Below are 19,736 nucleotides of genomic sequence, written 5' to 3'. Positions count from 1 at the left end.
TAAGCTCGGGAACAGCACCTCATCTTTTGATTAGGCACTTTACAGCCTTCTGGACTCAACATAGAGTTCAACAATTTCAGACCATAACCTCTGCCCCTATCTTTTTTTCCCATTTTTTTTCTCTCTCTCACATGGCAGCTGTCTTTCATTCTGCCAGTGCCATTTACACTTCATCTAGAACCATCTTTTGTTTCTTAACTTGTCCCATTACCATCTCCTTTTGCCTTGCACCATCATTCCTTTTGTCTCTCAATCTCTCCTGCTTTCCATCCTATCACAGACCTTCCCTTTTGTTCTTTCCTCCCCTCCCCCCTTTCCCTGTCCCTGCACTTGCTTAAAAAACTGTTCCATCTCCATCTCCAACTTTTTCCAGTTCTGATAAAGGGTCATCGACCTGAAACGTTAACTCTGTTTCTCTCTCCACAGATGCTGCCTGACCTGCTGAGTATTTCCAGCATTTTCTGTTTTTATTTCAGATTTCCAGCATCCGCAGTATTTTGCTTCTGTATTAGTGTTTAATTCACTGCCACTTCTCTTCTAAGAATACCTACCTTGAAGAAGTTCTGTTCTTCCCTCCGACAGGATTTCCATTTGTCTCTTTTACCTTGTTCATCTTCATTGCTTTCTGTCTCCCTTCTCGTGTTTGATCAGGTATCTACCAAAACTCACTTTCACAGCCACATATCTTTCCTCAGTAGCTGTCTCCGGCTCCGACTTACTCCACGTGGATTCTAACTGAAATTCCACCCTTTGTGTTTTGGATCCACCCAGGACTACAGATATCTCCAAGATATTCAGCGTTCCTCGAACTACTGCTCTCGCCATATCCCGAGAGCCACACTGAATGCTATGCGCCGCCACATGAACACACTCGACCTCTCTCTTCAGCAGCACCGACTCACTCTATCTCAAAGCTGTCCTGGTCCGCAGTTCCATTTCATCCTTCGCCTCATCCGGCGCTTTAACAAAAAACTTTTTTTCTTCCTTTTCAGGTGTCAAAGATTGCAAGCTACACCAACACCCCTCGGGAACCTTCTTCCCCATCACTTTCCTCTGACCCCATCCCTTCTTCCAATATCACCCCCTGCCATGTTTTCACTATCCCCTCTGACCTTCCCCTCTCTGACCCCGAACGATCAGTCCTCAGCAAAGGCCTGAGCTTCATCCCCTTATGCCCCCATCTCAGTGAATTTCGAGCTCTGCATGATGCTGAGCTCTTTTTCCGCTGCCTTCGTCTCCGTGCCCACTTTTTTGGTCGCCTCCCCCCACCGCACAGCTGACCCTTTCTCCTGTTTTCAGAATTCTCGCTCTACGTGGAGCGCTCCCTCTGGCCTCTTAACCTCTCTAGATCTTTACATTGCAAACTGCCGCCATGACATCGGCCGTCTCAATTTCCCTGCCCCCCTCACTCACTCCAGTCTACCTCCCTCTGAACGTGCAGCACTCCATTCTCTCAGATCCAACCCCAAGATTGTCATTAAACTGGCTGACTAGGTTGGTGCTGTTGTTTGGCGAACCGACCTCTAGCGGAGGCTGAACACCAACTCTCCGACACATTCTCCTACCACCCCCGCCTGGACCATGACCCCACTACTGAACATTAAGCCACCGTTTCCAAGACCGTCACTGACCTCCTCTCCTCTGGAGATCTTCCCTCCACGGCCGCCAACCTCATAGTTCCCCAACCCCTCACAACCCGCTTCTATCTCCTTTCTAAGATCCACAAACAGGACTGCCCTGGTAGACCCTGTTCTTGCCCCACGGAACTTATCTCTTCCTATCTCAACTCTATTTTTTCTCCCCTTGTCCAGTCTCTTCCCACCAACATCCGTGACTCTTCCGTCGCCCTCCGCCACTTTTCCAGTTTCCTGGCCCCAACTGTCTCCTTTTCACTACGGACGTCCAATCCCTCTACACCTCCATCCCCCACCAGGATGGCCTGAGGGCACTCCGCTTCTTCCTTGAACAGAGGCCCAACCAGTCCCCATCCACCACCACCCTCCTCCGCCTGGCTGAACTCACATTGAACAACTTCTCCTTTGACTCAACTCGCTTCCTCCAAATTAAAGGTGTTGCTAAGGGAACCCACATGGGTCCTAGCTATGCCTACTTTTTTGTGGGATATGTGGAACACTCTTTGTTCCAGTCCTACTCGGGTCCCCTCCCTCACCTCTTTTTCCGGTACATTGATGACTGTATCGGTGCTGTTTCCTGCTCTCGCCCTGAACTAGAAAATGTAATTCCCTTTGCTTCCAATTTCCACCCTTCCCTCACCTTCACATGGTCCATCTCCGACTCTTCCCTTCCCTTCCTCGACTTCTCTGTCTCCATCTCTGGGGATAGGCTATTGACAAACATTCACTCCATGCCCACTGACTCCCACAGCTACCTGGACTACACTTCCTCCCACCCCGCCTCCTGTAAGGACTCTATTCCATTCTCCCAGTTTCTCCATCTCCGCCGCATCTGCTCCGACGATGCCACCCTCCACACCAGTGCTTCAGACATGTCTTCCTTTTTTCTCAACCGAGGATTACCCTCTACTGTGGTTGACAAAGCCCTTGACCGTGTCTGTTATATTTCCTGCACTTCTGCTCTCACCCCTTCCCCTCCCTCCCGGAACCACGATAGGGTTCCCCTTGTCCTCCACATTCAACGGATCATCCTCTGCCATTTCCGCCACCTCCAGCGTGATCTCACCACCAAACACATCTTCCCCTCACCTCCCCTTTCAGCATTCCGAAGGGACCGCTTCCTCCGCGACACCCTGGTCCACTCCTCTATCACCCCCAACACCCCTCCCCTTCGCCCGGCACATTCCCATGTAAGCGCAGGAGATGCAACACATGCCCTTTTACCACCTCCCTTCCCACTGTCCAAGGCCCCAAATACTTGTTCCAGGTGAAACAGCGATTTACTTGCACTTCTTGCAATTTAGTATAGTGTATTCGCTGCTCACGATGTGGTCTCCTCTACATTGGGGAGACCAAACGCAGATTGGGTGACTGCTTTGCGGAACACCTCCGTTCAGTCCGTAAGGTTGACCCCGAGCTTCCGGTTGCCTGTCACTTGAATTCTCAGCTCCACTCCCACTCAGATCTCACCATCCTCGGCCTCTTGCACTGTTCCAATGAAAGCTTGAGGAACAGCACCTCGTCTTTCGATTAGGCACTTTACAGCCTTCTGGACTCAACGTAGAGTTCAACAATTTTAGACCATAACCTCTGCCCCTATTTTTTTTTCTCTCATATGGCAGCTGTCTTTTATTCTGCCAGTGCCATTTACACTTCATCTAGAGCCATCTTTTTTTTCTTAACTTGTCCCATTACCATCTCCTTTTGCTTAAAAACTTGTTCCATTTCCAGTTCTGACGAAGGGTCATCGACCTGAAACGTTAACTCTGTTTCTCTCTCCACAGATGCTGCCTGACCTGCTGAGCATTTCCAGCATTTTCTGTTTTTATTTCAGATTTCCAGCATCTGCAGTGTTTTGCTTTTGTATTGAACCTTCGTTGCACGCCCTCTAAAGCAAGTATATCCTTCCTTGGGTAAGGAGACCAAAACTACACAGTACTCCAAGCCCAATAAAATTGTAGTAAGACTTCTTTACTCGTATACTCCAATTCCTTTGTGATAAAGGCTAACATACCATTTGCTTTCCTAATTGCTTGCTGTAGCTGCATTTTAACTTTCTGTGATTCATGTGTAAGGATACCAAGGTCCCTCTGAATACCAACATTTCCCAGTGTGTGTCTCCATTTAAAAAATATTCTGCTTTTCTATTTTTCCAACCAGATTGGATAACTTCACACTTCTCCACATTATATTCCATCTGCCATGTTCTTGCCCACTCATTTAACCTGTCTATATCCCTTTGCAGCCTCTTTACATCCTCCTCGCAAATTACTTTCCCACCTAACTTTGTACTGTCAACAAACTTGGATACATTACACTGAGTCCCCTCATCTAAGTCATTAATATAAATTGTAAATAGCTGAGGTCCAAGCACTGATCCTTACGGTACCCCACTAGTTACAGCCTGCCAACCCGAAAATGACCTGCTTATTCCTACTCTCTGTTTTCTGACCATTAACCAATCTTCAATCCATACTAATCTATTACCCCCAATCCCATGAGCCCATATTTTGTGTAATAACCTCTTGCGTGGCACCTTATCGAATCCTTTTTGAAAATCCAAATGCACGACATCCACTGGTTCCCCCTTATCTACCCTACTAGTTACAACCTCAAAAAACTCCAACATATTTGTCAAACACGATTTCCCTTTCATAAACCGTGTTGACTCTGCCCAATCATATTATGATTTTCTAAGTGCCCTGTTACCATGTCCCTAATAATAGATTCTAGCATTTTCCCTACTACTGATGTTGGGCTAACTAGCCTATAGTTCCCTGTTTTCTCTCTCTCCCTCCTTCCTTACGTTTGCGACCTTCCAAGCCATAGGGACTGTTCTGGAATCTAGGGAATTCTGGAAGATCAAAACCAATGCATCCACTATCTCTGCAGCCACCTCTTTTAAAACCCATGGATTTAGGCCATCAGGTCCAGGGGATTTGTCGACTTTTAGTCCCGTTAATTTCTCCAGTACTATTTCTTTAAGTTCCTCATTCTCACTAGACCCTTGGTTCCCCACTATTTCCAGAATGTTTGTGTCTTCTTCCGTGAAGACAGATACAAAGTATTTGTTTAACGTCTCTGCCATTTCCATATTCCCCATCATAATTTCTGCCTCTGCCTCTAAAGGACCCATGTTTACTTTTGCTAATCTCTTCCTTTTTACATACCTATAGAAGCTTTTAGAATCGTTTTTTATGTTTCTTGCCAGTTTACTCTCCTGTTCCATTTTCTCTTTCTTTATCAATTCCTTTGCTGAACTTTAAAATCCTCCTAATCCTCAGGCTTACTACTCTTCTTGGCAACATTATAAGCCACTTCCTTTAATTTAATACTATCTTTAGCTTCTCTTGTTAGCCACGGTTGGAACACTTTTTATTCCTTGGGGGATTTCTGCCTGAGTATCATACAAAAAGTCCCAGAGGCCGCGAAAATGTCAGTTTCTGAACAATAACAGATAACTTGTTGCGCCAAATTACTTGTCCTGCATATCGGCTGTGGGGAAAGTACACATTTCAATTTAAAAAATTTGACTTGCCTAGTAATTAAATTTTAAATGATCATTTATTGATAGAAACTCCTTTACTTTGGCTCAGTGCTTCCCTGTAGTATCAATTATAATAGTTTATCTTGTATTTCTTTCATAGTATGATTATGTAACTACAGGAAATTGCATTTAAGTGCTAGCTGAAGTAGAGAATTGCAACAATTGTTGTGTTTTTCAGAGGATTTTGAGTTGATCGGAAAAGTTAAGTATAATGCGCAAGTTATAGACCGCAGTCTGCTATCCTATACACCAGATAAAGCTGCAGAATGTGACATTGTATCCAACACAAAGAAAACCAAAAAGAAGCCAAAGCCAAATGAAAAGATGGTTGTGACTGGAAAAGAAAATGTTTTACAATCCGATGATGCATACAATCAGTTTGCAAGAACTAAGAAAGGAAAGGATGAAAAACGTCCAGAATGGAATACAAACAAAACAAATAAGAGGTACGTCCCTGCTTCGGAACGATATCCGAAAAGTTTACAAAGAGAGAGAGAAGAGAAAAAAAGGAGAAGACAGATGGAACTGTTGCAGTTGTTGGAAAAGAGCGCTCCAGAGCATCGGCCTAAGAAAAAGCAGTCCTCAAAAGAGCCGACAGCAGAGAGACTGCCTTCACCAGTGGTGCCAGCACTTCAGGCAAAAGTAGCTGTTGGTGTGTCATCTCAGCCTGTGGAAAAGCAAGGACTAGCTGTTCTGAGGAAGGTAATGAGGTCAATTTATGGCTATACAGGTAGACTACCCTTTATCCGAACTTCCGAAACCCTCTAAAAACCGAAAGTTTTTTCGTTCAGCGTAAGTCGTGCACACGACCCCCCGTGGACCCCCCCCCCCCCCCGCCGCGGACCCCCGCCGACCCCCCCCCCCCCGCGCGGACCCCTGCTGACCCCCCCCCCCCCCCGCGGACCCCTGCCGGCCCCGACCCCCGCCGACTTGCGCCGAGCGTCAGCGTAAGTCGTGCGCACGACCCCCCCGCCGGCCCCGACCCCCGCCGACCCCAACCGTAAGTCGGCGGGGGGTCCGGCGCCGGTGGGGGTCCGCGGGGAGGTTGGGGCCGGGGGGGGGGGTCGGCGGGGGGCGTCGTGCGCACGACTTATGCTGCACGTCAGCGTAAGTCGTGCGCGCGACCCCCCCGCGGACCCCCGCCGACCCACCTTCCGAAATCCGAAATTCTCCGAAAACCAAAACACGGCTGGTCCCGAGGTTTTCGGATAAACGATAGTCTACCTGTATTGCAACGTGTTCAGTACAATAGTGAGAAATACTGGATATTTTGTTACTCCTCGTATGGAAACTGAAGACCATTTTCATGTTTCTGTGCTTGCGATGTGATAAATATTGGAATCTTTTGAAAATGTTAAACTTGATTTGAAGGGCCCCTAATGTGCGCTGGGTAAAAGTGCTGCTCAGTATGGAATTGAAACATACAAACCAGGAAATTCTCCGGTTGAATCCTTAACCTATACTGTGATGGCCAATCTAAGCCAGGGTTGTTTTGGGGTGCTGTTAGTGACATCTCTGTCCCCAGGCTAAGGTGGGGAACATCAGTTGGGGTTCCAGCTTTGAATTACTACCCAGTGACTCCTACTGTTGAGAGATTAGCTATTTTCCAGTGTTCACTGCCCCAGCTCACAAATGAAGAATGGCCATTTGGGTAGTGTACCAGAGGGTTGGTTGCTGAACTCAATGTAAGTCACAGCCTTTTGGAGAGAGGGGTAAGAGAAGAAAGTGGGGGGAGAAATTAAACATGATCTAAACCAATATATTGTGGTCGATAGAGAAATTTGACTGTTACTCAGAAGGTATTTGGACTTCATGAGGTATGTATGCAATCTTATTGCTGTAGTGATTTATCATTTTTCACATCACTTCATTCTTAATGAAAAGAAAAACACTTACTGCATTCTTATTTCTGGCAAACAAATAACTTTTTATCATGAAAACAAAGCTTTTCTATCATAAAACTTACTCTTTTTCTGAACAACATCAGCATTAGCTCTTATTAGCTTATAATTTTTAGAAGTGTTGAAATTCAGGCTAATTAGATTTAATTGAACAGTAATGCTGAAGTCAGGATTCTGCCGCTAAAAAAATAAATAGGAAGGTATAATGTTTATTCTTTAGGAACTACATATGGGTGTCAGTATTACTAGAATTAATAAATTGAAAACTGTTCAAAGGTATGACACTGCGGATGACGTTGGCAAAGTAGCATCAAATGACAAATTGGAAACGATGGGGACACCAGATAATGTCAAGTGAGTGTCAAAACGGTATTTTGAGTTCATCCTCAAATTAAGAGATAGTGACAGGACAGATAGCATCAAATACAACCTACATAAATGAAAAGCAGCTTAAACAATCCTAATTAGAATGTCCCACATGTGCCCCCCTCCCGCCCCCAGCAAATCAAGTTTTCAGCTTCCCCTCCGCGCCATGAACAAGTCTGCACACCCCGACACGGAGCAGGTTTTTGGGCCACATATCCTTTCATCCCCAACTGGCAGTGTCACACCTCTGCCCTGCCCACTAGCGCAAATTAGTATCATTCACCGCTAGCTATATCTCTCCTACCAACACCACCTTCTCCATGCAATTCTTGTTCCAACCCATCCACTAGTTGCCAATCCCTTCCCCTCCCCCTCCCACTGGCTGCAGTTCCCCCTCACAGGCTACTCCTACCCCCCATTCACTCCATTTTCTAACGAAACCTCCATCCCTACCCTACCCTACCCTGATTGTTTGTTGTCCTATATCTCAATCCCCCGAACCCCATTAATCTGAATTCCCCTGCTTCCATTCTCTTCCTCACCCCCCACCTTCTGCTCCATCCCAATCTTTCTTGCCTCCTTCATCACTTCCCCCCGTTTCCCTTGGCTCCAGTCTGTCCTCTCCCTACCCTTTCCCCTTCTGTTTCCCACCTTTGTTCAATTGTCCCCTCACCTTCTAACATTGCTTGAATGAAATACTGCCTCCCATGTGCACCACGCAGTATATATATGAATGGCGAGTGGTTGCAACGTTCTAATGGTACTACACCTGTAGATGATGCTGTGAAGGTCATGTTATGTGATACATTAAGTACACTGGGGCTCAATTAGTGATTCGTGACAGTGCCATTATACTGACACTCAGCCACCCATTGTTTCCCAACATTTTAAAAATTTCACCTGAAATTGCCTTATCTGTTGCTACCCTGCTGTTTTTGTGATGAATTCTACTGTAAAGTTTTGCTCCTCAGTTATGAGTTGAAAATTATCTTCAGAAATCAGCCTGTAAGTCGCACCTAATTGGGCTGTCTAAACAAGCATCTTTGAAGAGGAGACAGAAGGCTGAGAACATAAACAAATCACTTCAGGACATACACCAGCAACAAAGGCACTATGTGTCCAAAAAGTTTTGGGGGGGACTTTGAAATTTACTAGTTCTCTTCTTTCTCCACATAACCTTTCTCCCCACCCCCACCTCTACCCCGTCTCCTGCCAGAGATTTGCATCCCAGCACGATTTTGCAGATCAGTCCTGCCCCGTCAACTCACTGATGCACTTCCGTTGCTGTTTGTGGAGTTCCAGTGAACTGTTCTGACATTTTGGTCTGCTGAGAGTGTTGTTAACAGGGTCCTCTTTCCCACCCCCCTCCACCCACCCACCCTCCCCCCCCCCCTTCCCCCCTCACCCCCCTTCCCCCCTCACCCCCCCCCCCTCCCAACCCAAGGCTGACACAATCGTGCCTTAGGTAATCCAGCATCTAGAAAATGAAAGTGTACACCAACCAACTTGCTAGTGACCGCTCGCCTTGCAATGTCCTCTTACAGCAACTCCCCCATTGTTTTTGAAGCTTTCTCCGTAAGCAACCCTGCGGTATCTCATGTGTATACGGTGCAACAAGAATCCCAAGACTGTCTGTTACGATTGAGTTTTAAATTTCCCCTGCCTCCAGTAGCAGTCTTTCGACAGCAGCCCTTCCAAAATGATTGTGATCCTTGGCTACCTCTTATTCCCCTCCCCTTTCTCCATCTCTATCCCCCTCCCCTCTTTTTGTATCCTCCTCCCTCTGTTCTCCTACTGCCCTCTCCACCTCACTTCCCATTCCCCTGTCCTCTCCACTCTTCTATTCTGCTTCCCACTCACCTCTCCCATATATTTCCATATCCCCTATCACTGCTTGACCTGAAAAATTGGTCTTAACTACCTGTGTGCAACTCCATGGGAGATTGACTGGTAATATACTAAATTTGGTACATGGGGCGTGAATTCCTATTATGCATGTGCCCATATTTTCCTGCAGTACCTCTTATATCAGTAGGTGGCACTGTGATAGGACTTTTAATGTTAGAGCTGTCGCACTTTATCACAGCACCTTCACATCACATAACACCTGCTCTTTACTGGTATGAGAAAAAAAGTTGGCATGCAGTTGCAGGCACTGACCACCAGATGGTTCTGCTGTGCAATTAATATTCTGAAGCTGCTCCCTATCATCCAGGCTGCTTTTTCCCCAACCAGGTAAGCACTGTGCTTTATTTACATTTTAGATTTTTTTTCTTCCGGTGTTGTTGCACCCCAAAATGCATCTCTGGCTGGTATTGTGTTCTTTTTGATGCGACAGCCCAGCTGTCAGTTCAGCTAGGCTGTAGGACAAGTTCTATTCTACACCCTGTCTGCTCTGCTATCTACAGTCCATTAAACCTCCATGTAAAAAATTCTACTGTGCTACTGGGGCAGTTTTCATCTCCCTCCCTCATCCAAAAAAAAAATTCTCTCCACTTTTCTGAGCCTGTTCTGGGGCCGTTCTCTCCAGCTTTTTTGTTCCTGACAGTTGGCTAACACATTAGCAGTCTTGCTGTGCCTCTCGGCCCTTTCCCAACCAACCCTGCTCCTCCAAGGCCTGCGACCTGTCAACTGCAAGCCTGTTCTGGGCACTGCTATGGGGGGAATGTTTCAGTGGGCAGCTGTGGATTTATAGTTATTTCTACTTGGGGGCATGCAGTTGGCTTTGAGCCAATTTGCAAGATGGTGGGGCGGGGGTAGGGTGTTAGTGCAGTACAGGTGAAGCAGGCCCATCAGTGCTCTGCCTTGTGGGAGAACAAGTAGATGGTGAAGAAGGAGCACTTCCTGCCACCCAACAGGAGATGTCCAGCTTGGGCTGATTATAAAGCAATTGACCAAATATGCCATTGTTGCAGCTTTACATAATACCACTACAAAGGGAATATATAAAATTGAGATGATGATATATAAGGGATATAATGTTGGCATCAAAGACAGCGAGACATATCACAGGGCCATTCAAATACATGAAGCTGTCCCTCTTTCCCTTCCTTTTTCCCCTCCCTCTTTCTCACTCTCCCCTCTCTTTCTCTCCCCCTCTCCCTCCTTCTGTAGTGTATGTGCCTTTAAGAGCCCCAGGTGTGCTGTAATGCCGGTAATTGCCACTCGGGCTATATAAGCCTGTATATTGTGTATATCCGTTAGAACACCCCCCCCCCCCCCCAAGACTTTGCTTAGTAAACACCTATGAACCAACTCCTGTCTTCGGTGTCTTTATCAACACACGGCCACCACAGTGGCGACGAAGTGGAAACGGACTTACCTGCAATTCGGCAGCACCTCAAGGACATCGATTCCTCGGGCGTCCAGAAGACTCAAGAACGTGAGAGAAGCTGTGGTTTCACCAGCTGGCCAAGCTGGTGGCAGGTACTGCGCTAATCCTTCCTGGGCGTCAGGCTGGGGTTCCAGCGGCTGGCTCTACAGCTGAGACAGGCAGCGAAATCGGAGGCAAGCAATAACTGACTGGGAGGGAGCACTCTGGAGACGGCCGGCGCAGCAAGCAGGTCAGCGTTCAGACCTGGAGAGAAAGTCCGGCGGGAACGAGTCTCCAACTGTAAATACATTTTTTTAAAAAGAACGGAAACAGCGTTGTCATCGGCAGCAGCGGCGGGAAAGCGCCATATCTTTGCTGCAGAAAAGAAAGAAAAGCACGGGAAGCGCCATATCTTTTCTGAAATGCCTAAGTCTGGCAATATTGATGCTTTTGATAGCGAAATAGAAGATTGGACCACATACGCGGAAAGAGTAGAGGTATATTGCACTACAAATGGAATAGAAGATGAAAAAAAAGCTTCAGTACTGCTGAACCTAATGGGCGCAAAGGCATACGGGCTGTTACGAAATTTAATCACTCCAGCCAAACCAAAGGACAAGAATTTTAAAGAAATTGTTGATACCCTGCAGGAGCACTTAAACCCAACACCGCTGCTGATAGCGGAACGATTCAAATTCTTCAAGAGAAATCAACACAAGAATGAAAGTAACGCTGATTACCTAACCGAATTAAGAAAGCTATCAAAGTACTGCCAATTCGGGGCAGGACTATCGGATTATCTTCGAGACAAATTCGTTTGCGGTCTCTTAAGTGAAGGAACACAAAAAAGGCTGCTTTCTGAAAAAGATTTAACATTGGACAAAGCTTTCAGTATGGCTGTATCATACGAAGCAGCAGCAAGAGGAGCTGCAGAGATACAACAAAAGACACAGGACTTTGGCACCCATGAAATGACACAGGGTTTCGAAAGATGTTATCGCTGCGGCAGATCCACCCATAACCAGAGGGACTGCTGGTGCAAGGACAAAGCATGCAGGCAATGCGGAAAGATTGGACACATTGCACGGGTATGCCGATCTGGACAAAATAAATCCACAGACAGGAAAAAAAAAATCAATAAAGGAAAGTACAGGAAGGTACAAATGATGATGGACAGTAGCTCCGAAGACCAGAAGAGCGATAGCAACTCCGAAAACAAGAGACTAAGCTGTCTCAAATTACATAATGTACTTGCCAAAGATGATTACCAAACCATTTGGGTTACCCTCACGATGGCAGGGTCCCCAGTTAAAATGGAGCTAGATACAGGATCGGCTCTAACCGTAATAAATCGACGGGATTACAAGAGGCTATTTTTGCATATACCTCTAAAAGACACATCCATCATCTTAAAAACATATACGGGGCAGAAAGTATACCCCAAAGGAAAATTAAGGGTGCCTGTTGTATACAACGGCAAAGAAATACAAAAGTTGTATTTATACATTCTACAAGATGGGGGTCCACCGTTGTTGGGACGTGAATGGATCAGAAAGATATGTTTAGACTGGCACTCCATTCAGGCACTGACGGTGACCAGTAAGAAAAAAAACAATGATGACATCATACCTGAACGATTAAAAGACATCTTGGCCAACGCCAAAGAAGTGTTTCAAGAGAAACTAGGAACCTTGAAAGGCATCACCGCCTCAATAAAAGTGGAAGATGCAGCAATTCCCAAATTTTTTAAGGCCGTACGCAATTCGTCCAGCAGTCGAGGCAGAACTGGAGAATTTGGAAAAGGCAGGCGTATTATCCAAAATAGATTGGAGCGAGTGGGCAACACCCATCGTTCCAGTCATGAAAAAAGCATTGAATAATGATAAATCTGAAGAACAGAGAAAAATTCGCATCTGTGGAGACTTCAAGGTGACTGTAAACCCGGCCCTTCACACGGTACAGTATCCTCTTCCGAGGATAGAAGATATTTTCGCCTCACTATCCGGAGGGAAACGTTTCACCAAAATTGACTTGGCACAGGCATATCTACAGATGGAGGTTGAGGAGGCCTTTAAAAAGTATCTCACGATAAACACACACAAAGGCCTGTACCAGTACAATCGACTGGTTTTTGGAGTAGCATCAGCTCCAGCTATCTGGCAAAGAGCTATGGAGCAAGTCCTGCAAGGGATTCCGGGGACTCAATGCTACCTAGACGACATCCTTGTAACAGGAGAAAACGACAACGAGCACCTTGCCAATTTGGAGCAGGTGCTCACTAGGCTGAAAGAACGGGGCCTACGAGCAAATCGCCCCAAGTGCGAATTTTTCCAAAATCAGATATATTGTGGCCACATAATTAATAACGAAGGGTTGCATAAATCACCTGAAAAAATTGAAGCGGTCATAAAAGCCCCAGCACCTGAAAATGTTTCACAATTAAGGTCGTTCCTGGGATTAATAAATTACTATCATAAATTTTTACCGAACTTATCAACTCTTCTACACCCTCTTAATGAACTGCTACAAACAGGAGTGATTTGGAAATGGAACGAAGACTGTAAACGTGCCTTCCATAAATGCAAAGACTTAATCACATCCGAAGAAGTTTTGGCTCATTACAACCCATCACTGCCAATCAGACTGGCGTGCGATGCATCCCCTTACGGCATAGGAGCAGTATTATCCCATAAATTCCCTGATGGCTCAGAACGGCCGATAGCTTTTGCGTCACGCTCATTAAACTCAGCTGAGCGTAACTATGCCCAAATCGACAGGGAAGCACTCAGCCTGGTATGGGGAGTGAAGAAATTCAACCATTACCTACACGGACAAAAATTTACCTTGTTGACTGACCATCAACCCCTCATCTCCATATTCAACCCTAAAAAGGGTGTTCCCATTATGACAGCGCAAAGGCTACAGAGGTGGTCCTTTTTTCTAGGGGCACACCAATACAACATAGAATACAAAGGATCAAAACAGCATAGGAATGCTGAAGGTTTATCGTGCCTACCGTTGCCAACGGTAGAAGAGGCACCTACAGTAGACCCAGTAGAGATGTTCCACTCTACCATAGTGGAATGTCCACCAGTAACAAATTCTGCCATTGAAAGGGAGATGAGAAATGACCCGACTCTCTCACGGGTTTACGATTTAACAGTGAAGGGATGGCCAGCACATGGCGAACCACTGTTGTCAGCATTCTCGCAAAGAAGAGAACAGCTGTCAGTGTGCCGAGGAACCTTGATGTGTGGATCCAGAGTGGTGATTCCACCCAAACTCCAGGATAAAGTGCTAAAGGAGCTTCACGAGGGGCATCTGGGTGGAGTGAAAATGAAGAACCTAGCCAGAGCATTTGTGTGGTGGCCAGGTATCGATGGAGACATCGAAGAAATGACCAAGAGCTGCCTAGGATGCCAGAAGGTCCAAAACGCTCCACCCCAAGCCCCTCTACATCCATGGGAGTGGCCCTCATCTCCCTGGCAAAGGGTGCACATCGACTTTGCTGGTCCATTTATGGACTCCATGTTCTTAATCGCGGTTGATGCACACTCCAAGTGGCCGGAGGTAATAAAGATGTCCTCCACCACCACAGAAAAAAACATCACAGTATTAAGGACCATATTTGCCAGGAATGGGCTGCCGGAACAGATATGTTCTGATAATGGACCGCAATTTGTGTCCGAAGAATTCAGAAAGTTCTTAAAAAAACAATGGGGTTAAGCACTACACGTCCGCCCCATACCATCCCGCCACCAATGGATTGGCTGAAAGGTTTGTCCAGACCTTCAAGAAGGCCATGGGTAATGAAGACATAAAACTTCAGCACAAGGTGGATAACTTCTTATTCGCATACAGGAATGCAACACATATGGTTACCAACCAAACTCCCGCCATGATGTTCTTCAATAGAAACCTAAGATGCCGGCTGGATTTGGTCAAGCCCAACATCAGAAGGGACGTGGAGAACCAGCAGTTTCAAGGCATGAATGAAAGGCCAACTAGAACCTTCCAGATAGGTCAACAAGTTTTGGCCCGGGACTACCGTACCGAGAAATGGCAGCCTGGAACTATCTGCACACGACTAGGACCACTGATGTATACCGTGGACATCGGAGAAAGCATAATAAGGCGCCATGCTGACCAAATCATAAAGTCATCCGAAAAGGGACAACCTACACCAGAACTCTATACGTCTAACGATGAAGTAGAGATACCCATATCTACCTCCGATCCGGTGATACTGGAACCCGATGAACCCGACACTGGCATTCAAGCCGAATCTGCCTTGCCAAAAAAAACCTACTACACCACCAGAAACTACTACACCCCCGAGGCGTTATCCAGACCGAGTCAGGAAGCCTCCTGAGAGACTGACTTATAATTAATTAACTACAGCAATGTGTATATTATTTTTCTTATAACATGTAATTAATAATTACTTAAAATATGATGTACTGGTTAGCTAAAAGGGGAGGAATTGTAGTGTATGTGCCTTTAAGAGCCCCAGGTGCGCTGTAATGCCGGTACTTGCCACTCGGGCTATATAAGCCTGTATATTGTGTATATCCGTTAGAACCCCCCCCCCCTAGACTTTGCTTAGTAAACACCTATGAACCAACTCCTGTCTTCAGTGTCTTTATCAACACACGGACACCACACCTTCCACACTCTCTCCTCTCTCCCCTCCTCCCCCTCTCTCCTCCTCCCCCTCTCCTTCTCCCCCTCTCTCTCCTCTCTCCCCCCTCTCCTTCTCTCTCCTCTCTCCTTCTCTCTCCCCTCTCTCTCCCCTCTCCTCCTCCCCCTCTCTCTCCCCTCTCCTCCTCCCCCTCTCTCTCCCCTCTCCCCCTCCCCCTCTCTCTCCCCCATCTGTCTCCTCCCCCTCTCTCTCCTCCTACTCTTCCTGTGTGTGTGTGTGTGTGTCTCTCCTCCCCCTCCTCCTCTCCTCCCCCTCTCTCTCCTTCCCCCCCTCTCTCTCTCCTTCCCCCCCTCTCTCTCTCCTTCTCCCCTCGCTCTCTCTCCTCCTCCCCCTCTCTCTCACCTCCCCCCCTCTCTCTCACCTCCCCCCCTCTCTCTCACCTCCCCCCCTCTCTCTCTCTCTCCCTCCTCCTCCTCTCTCTGTCTCTCTCCTTCCTCCCCCCCCCTCTCTCCTCCTCCCCTCCTACATAGAAACATAGAAGATAGGAGCAGGAGTAGGCCATTCAGCCCCTCGAGCCTGCTCCGCCATTCAATGCGATCATGGCTGATCATCCAAATTCAGTACCCTGTCCCTGCCTTCTCCCCATATCCCTTGATCCCTTTAGCTTTAAGAAATATATCCAACTCCTTCTTGAATATATTTAATGAATTGGCCTCTACTGCCTTCTGTGATAGAGAATTCCACAGGTTCACCACTCTCTGGGTGAAGAAATTCCTCCTAATTTCTGTCCTAAATGGCTTACCCCTTATCCTTAGGCTGTGACCCCTGGTTCTGGACTCCCCGACCATCGGGAACATCCTTCCTGCATCTAGTCTGTCCAGTCCTGTCAGAATTTTATAAGTTTCAATGAGATACCCTCTCATTCTTCTAAACTCCAGCGAGTATAAGCCCAATCGCTCCTCATATGTCACTCCTGAAATCCCAGGTATCAGCCTGGTGAATCTTCGCTGAACTCCTTCCATGGCAAGAACATCCTTCCTCAGATAAGGCGACCAAAACTGCACACAGTATTCAAGATGTGGTCTCGCCAAGGCCCTGTACAACTGCAGCAAGATATCCTTGTTCCTGTACTCGCCCATCGCTACGAAGGCCAACATACCATTTGCCTTCTTAACCGCCTGCTGCACCTACATGCTTACCTTCAGCGACTGGTGCACAAGGACACCCAGATCTCGTTGCACTTCCCCTTCTCCCAATCTATTGCCATTCAGATAATAATCTGCCTTCCTGTTTTTGCCACCAAAGTGGATAACCTCACATTTATCCACGTTATATTGCATCTGCTATGCTTCTGTCCAATCACCCAACCTGTCCAAATCATCCTGGAGTTTCTCGGCATCCTCCTCCCTGCACACACGCCCACCCAGCTTTGTGTCGTCTGCAAACTTGGAGATATTACATCTAGTTCCCTTGTCTAGATCATTAATATATATTGTGAATAGCTGGGGTCCAAGGACCGATCCCTGCGGTACCCCACTAGTCGCTGCCTGCCACTCGGAAAAAGACCTGTTCATTCCAACTCTTTGCTTTCTGTCTGCCAACCAGTTCTCTATCCAAGTCAATACCTTGCCCCCAATCCCATGTGCCTTAACTTTACACGCTAATCTCTTATGCGGGACCTTATTGAAAGCCTTCTGAAAGTCCAAATACACCACATCCACTGGTTCTCCCTTATCTATTTTACCAGTTACATCCTCAAAAAATTCCAGTAGATTAGTCGAGCACGATTTACCTTTTGTAAATCCATGTTGACTTTGTCTGATCCTGTCACTGTTTTCCAAGTGCTCTGCTATTACATCTTTTATAATGGACTCTAGCACTTTCCCCACTTCTCTCTACCACCTTTTTTGAATAGTGGGGTAACATTAGCTACCCTCCAATCCATGGGTACTGTTCCAGATTCCATCGAATGTTAGAAGATGATCAGCAATGCACCTACTATTTCTAGGGCCACTTCCTTAAGTACCCTAGTATGTAGATTATCAGGCCCTGGGGATTTATCGGCCTTCAATCCCGTCAATTTCCCTAACACCATTTCCCTACAAATACTGATTTCTTTCAGCTTCTCCCTGTCATCAGACCCTATGTTCCCCGACATCTCTGGGAGGTTATTTGTGTCCTCCTTTGTGAAGACAGAACCAAAGTATGTATTTAATTGGTCTGCCATTTCTTTGTTCCCCATTATAAATTCCCCTGATTCTGACTGCAAGGGACCTACGCTTGACTTCACCAATCTTTCTCTTCACATATCTATAGAAGCTTCTATAGTCAGTTTTTATGTTCCTTGCAAGCTTACTCTCATATTCTATTTTCCCCTTCTTAATTTGTTCCCTTTGTCCTCCTTTGTTGAATCCTAAACTGCTCCCAATCCTCAGGTTTACTGCTTTTTCTGGACAGTTTATATGTCCTCTCCTTGGATCCAATTTATATGTCCTCTCCTCCCCCCTCTTTCTCTCTCTCTTTCTCTCCTCCCCCTCTCTCTCTCCTCCCCCCCTCTCTCTCTCCTCCCCTTCTCTCTCTCTCTCTCCTCCCCCCCCTCTCTCTCCTCCCCCCCCCTCTCTCTCTCTCCTCCCCCCTCTCTCTCTCCTCCCCTTTCTCTCCCTCTCTCTCATCTGACCTCACTCACTCACTCTCTCTCCCTCTCTCTCAAGTCCGCTGGACCAGATGGCCTGCATTCCAGGGTCTTAAAAGAAGTGGCTGCAGAGATAGTGGATGCATTGGTTGCAATATACCAGAATTCCCTGGACTCTGGAGAGGTCCCAGCGGATTGGAAAACCGCAAACATAACGCGACTATTTAAGAAAGGAGGGAGACAGAAAGCAGGAAACTGTGAAACAGTTAGCCTAACATCTGTCATTGGGGAAATGCTGGAGTCCTTTATTAAGGAAGCGGTAGCAGGGCATTTGGAAAATCATAATGCAGTCAAGCAGAGGCGGCATAGTTTTATGAAAGGGAAATCATGTTTAACAAATTTGCTGGAGTTCTTTCAGGATGTAACGAGCAGGGTGGATAAGGGTGAGCCAATGAAAGTGGTGTATTTGGATTTCCAGAAGGCATTCGATAAGGTACCACATAAAAGGTTACTGCATAAGATAAGAGCTCACGGAGTTGGGGGTAATATATTAGCATGGATAGAGAATAGGCTAACTAACAGAAAGCAGAGAGGCGGGATAAATGGGTTATTTTCCGGTTGGCAAGCGGTAACTAGTACGGTGCCACAAGGATCGATGCTGGGGCCTCAACTATTTACAATCTACATTAATGACTTGGATGAAGGGACCGAGTGTAATGTAGCCAAGTTTGCGAATGATACAAAGATGGGTGGGAAAGCAAGTTGTGCAGAGGACTCAAAGAACCTGCAAAGGGATATAGACAGGTTAAGTGAGTGGGCAAACATTTGGCAGATGGAGTATAATGTGGGAAAGTGCGAGGTTATCCACTTTAGCAGGAAAAATAAAAAAGCAAATTATTATTTAAATGGAGGGAGATTACAAAATGCTACAGTTCAGAGGGACCTGGGGGTCCTTGTGCATGAAACACAAAATGTTAGCATGCAGGTACAGCAAGTAATCAAAAAGACACATGGAATGTTGGCCTTCATTTCAAAGGGGTTGGAGTATAAAAGCAGGGAAGTCCTGCTACAACTGTACAGGGTATTGGTGAGACCACACCTTGAGTACTGCATACAGTTTTGGTCTCCTTATTTAAGGAAGGATATACTTGCATTGGAGGCAGTTCAGAGACGATTCACACGGTTGATTCCTGAGATGAGGGGGTTGACTGATGAAGAAAGGTTGAGCAGGTTGGGCCTATACTTATTGGAATTTAGAAGAATGAGAGGTAATCTTATTGAAACATATAAGATACTGAGGGGGCTTGACAAGGTAGATGCAGAGAGGATGTTTCCCCTCGTGGGGAAATCTAGAACTCGGGCAGAGTTTCAGAATAAAGGGTCGCTCTTTTAGAACTGAGATGAGGAGGAATTTCTTCTCTGAGGATCGTAAATCTGTGGAATTCTCTGCCCCAGAGAGCCATGGAGGCTGGTTCATTAAATACATTTAAGGTGGAGATAGACAGATTTTTGCAAGATAAGGGAATGAAGGGTTAGGGGGAGCGGGCAGGGAATTGGCTTTGAGCCCAAGATCAGCCATGATCTTATTGAATGGCGGAGCAGGCTCGAGGGGCTAAGTGGCCTATTCGTGCTCCTATTTCTTATGTTCTCTCTGTCTGTCTCTCTCTGTCTCTGTCTCACTCTCTCTCTGTCTCGCGCGCT

The 19,736-nt window shown here is 46.5% G+C and overlaps 1 protein-coding gene across 3 annotated transcripts in view; it reads left to right on the top strand.

Annotated features, from left to right (window-relative positions):
• Positions 1-19,736, top strand: part of ccdc66 (coiled-coil domain containing 66) — a 93,651-nt gene that overhangs the window by 62,078 nt on the left and 11,837 nt on the right. For all 3 annotated transcript variants that reach the window (XM_086001629.1, XM_086001628.1, XM_086001630.1), the window contains one exon: positions 5,360-5,883. In XM_086001629.1, coding sequence (XP_085857755.1) covers positions 5,360-5,883 — 524 coding nt within the window. The remainder of the gene's footprint in view (positions 1-5,359; positions 5,884-19,736) is intronic.

The sequence above is a fragment of the Somniosus microcephalus genome, chromosome 11 (assembly GCF_052327205.1).
Source record: "Somniosus microcephalus isolate GS21.2 chromosome 11, FLI_Smic_1.0, whole genome shotgun sequence".
In the NCBI taxonomy this organism is placed as follows: domain Eukaryota; kingdom Metazoa; phylum Chordata; class Chondrichthyes; order Squaliformes; family Somniosidae; genus Somniosus; species Somniosus microcephalus.
This window is presented reverse-complemented; position numbering and strand designations above follow the sequence as displayed.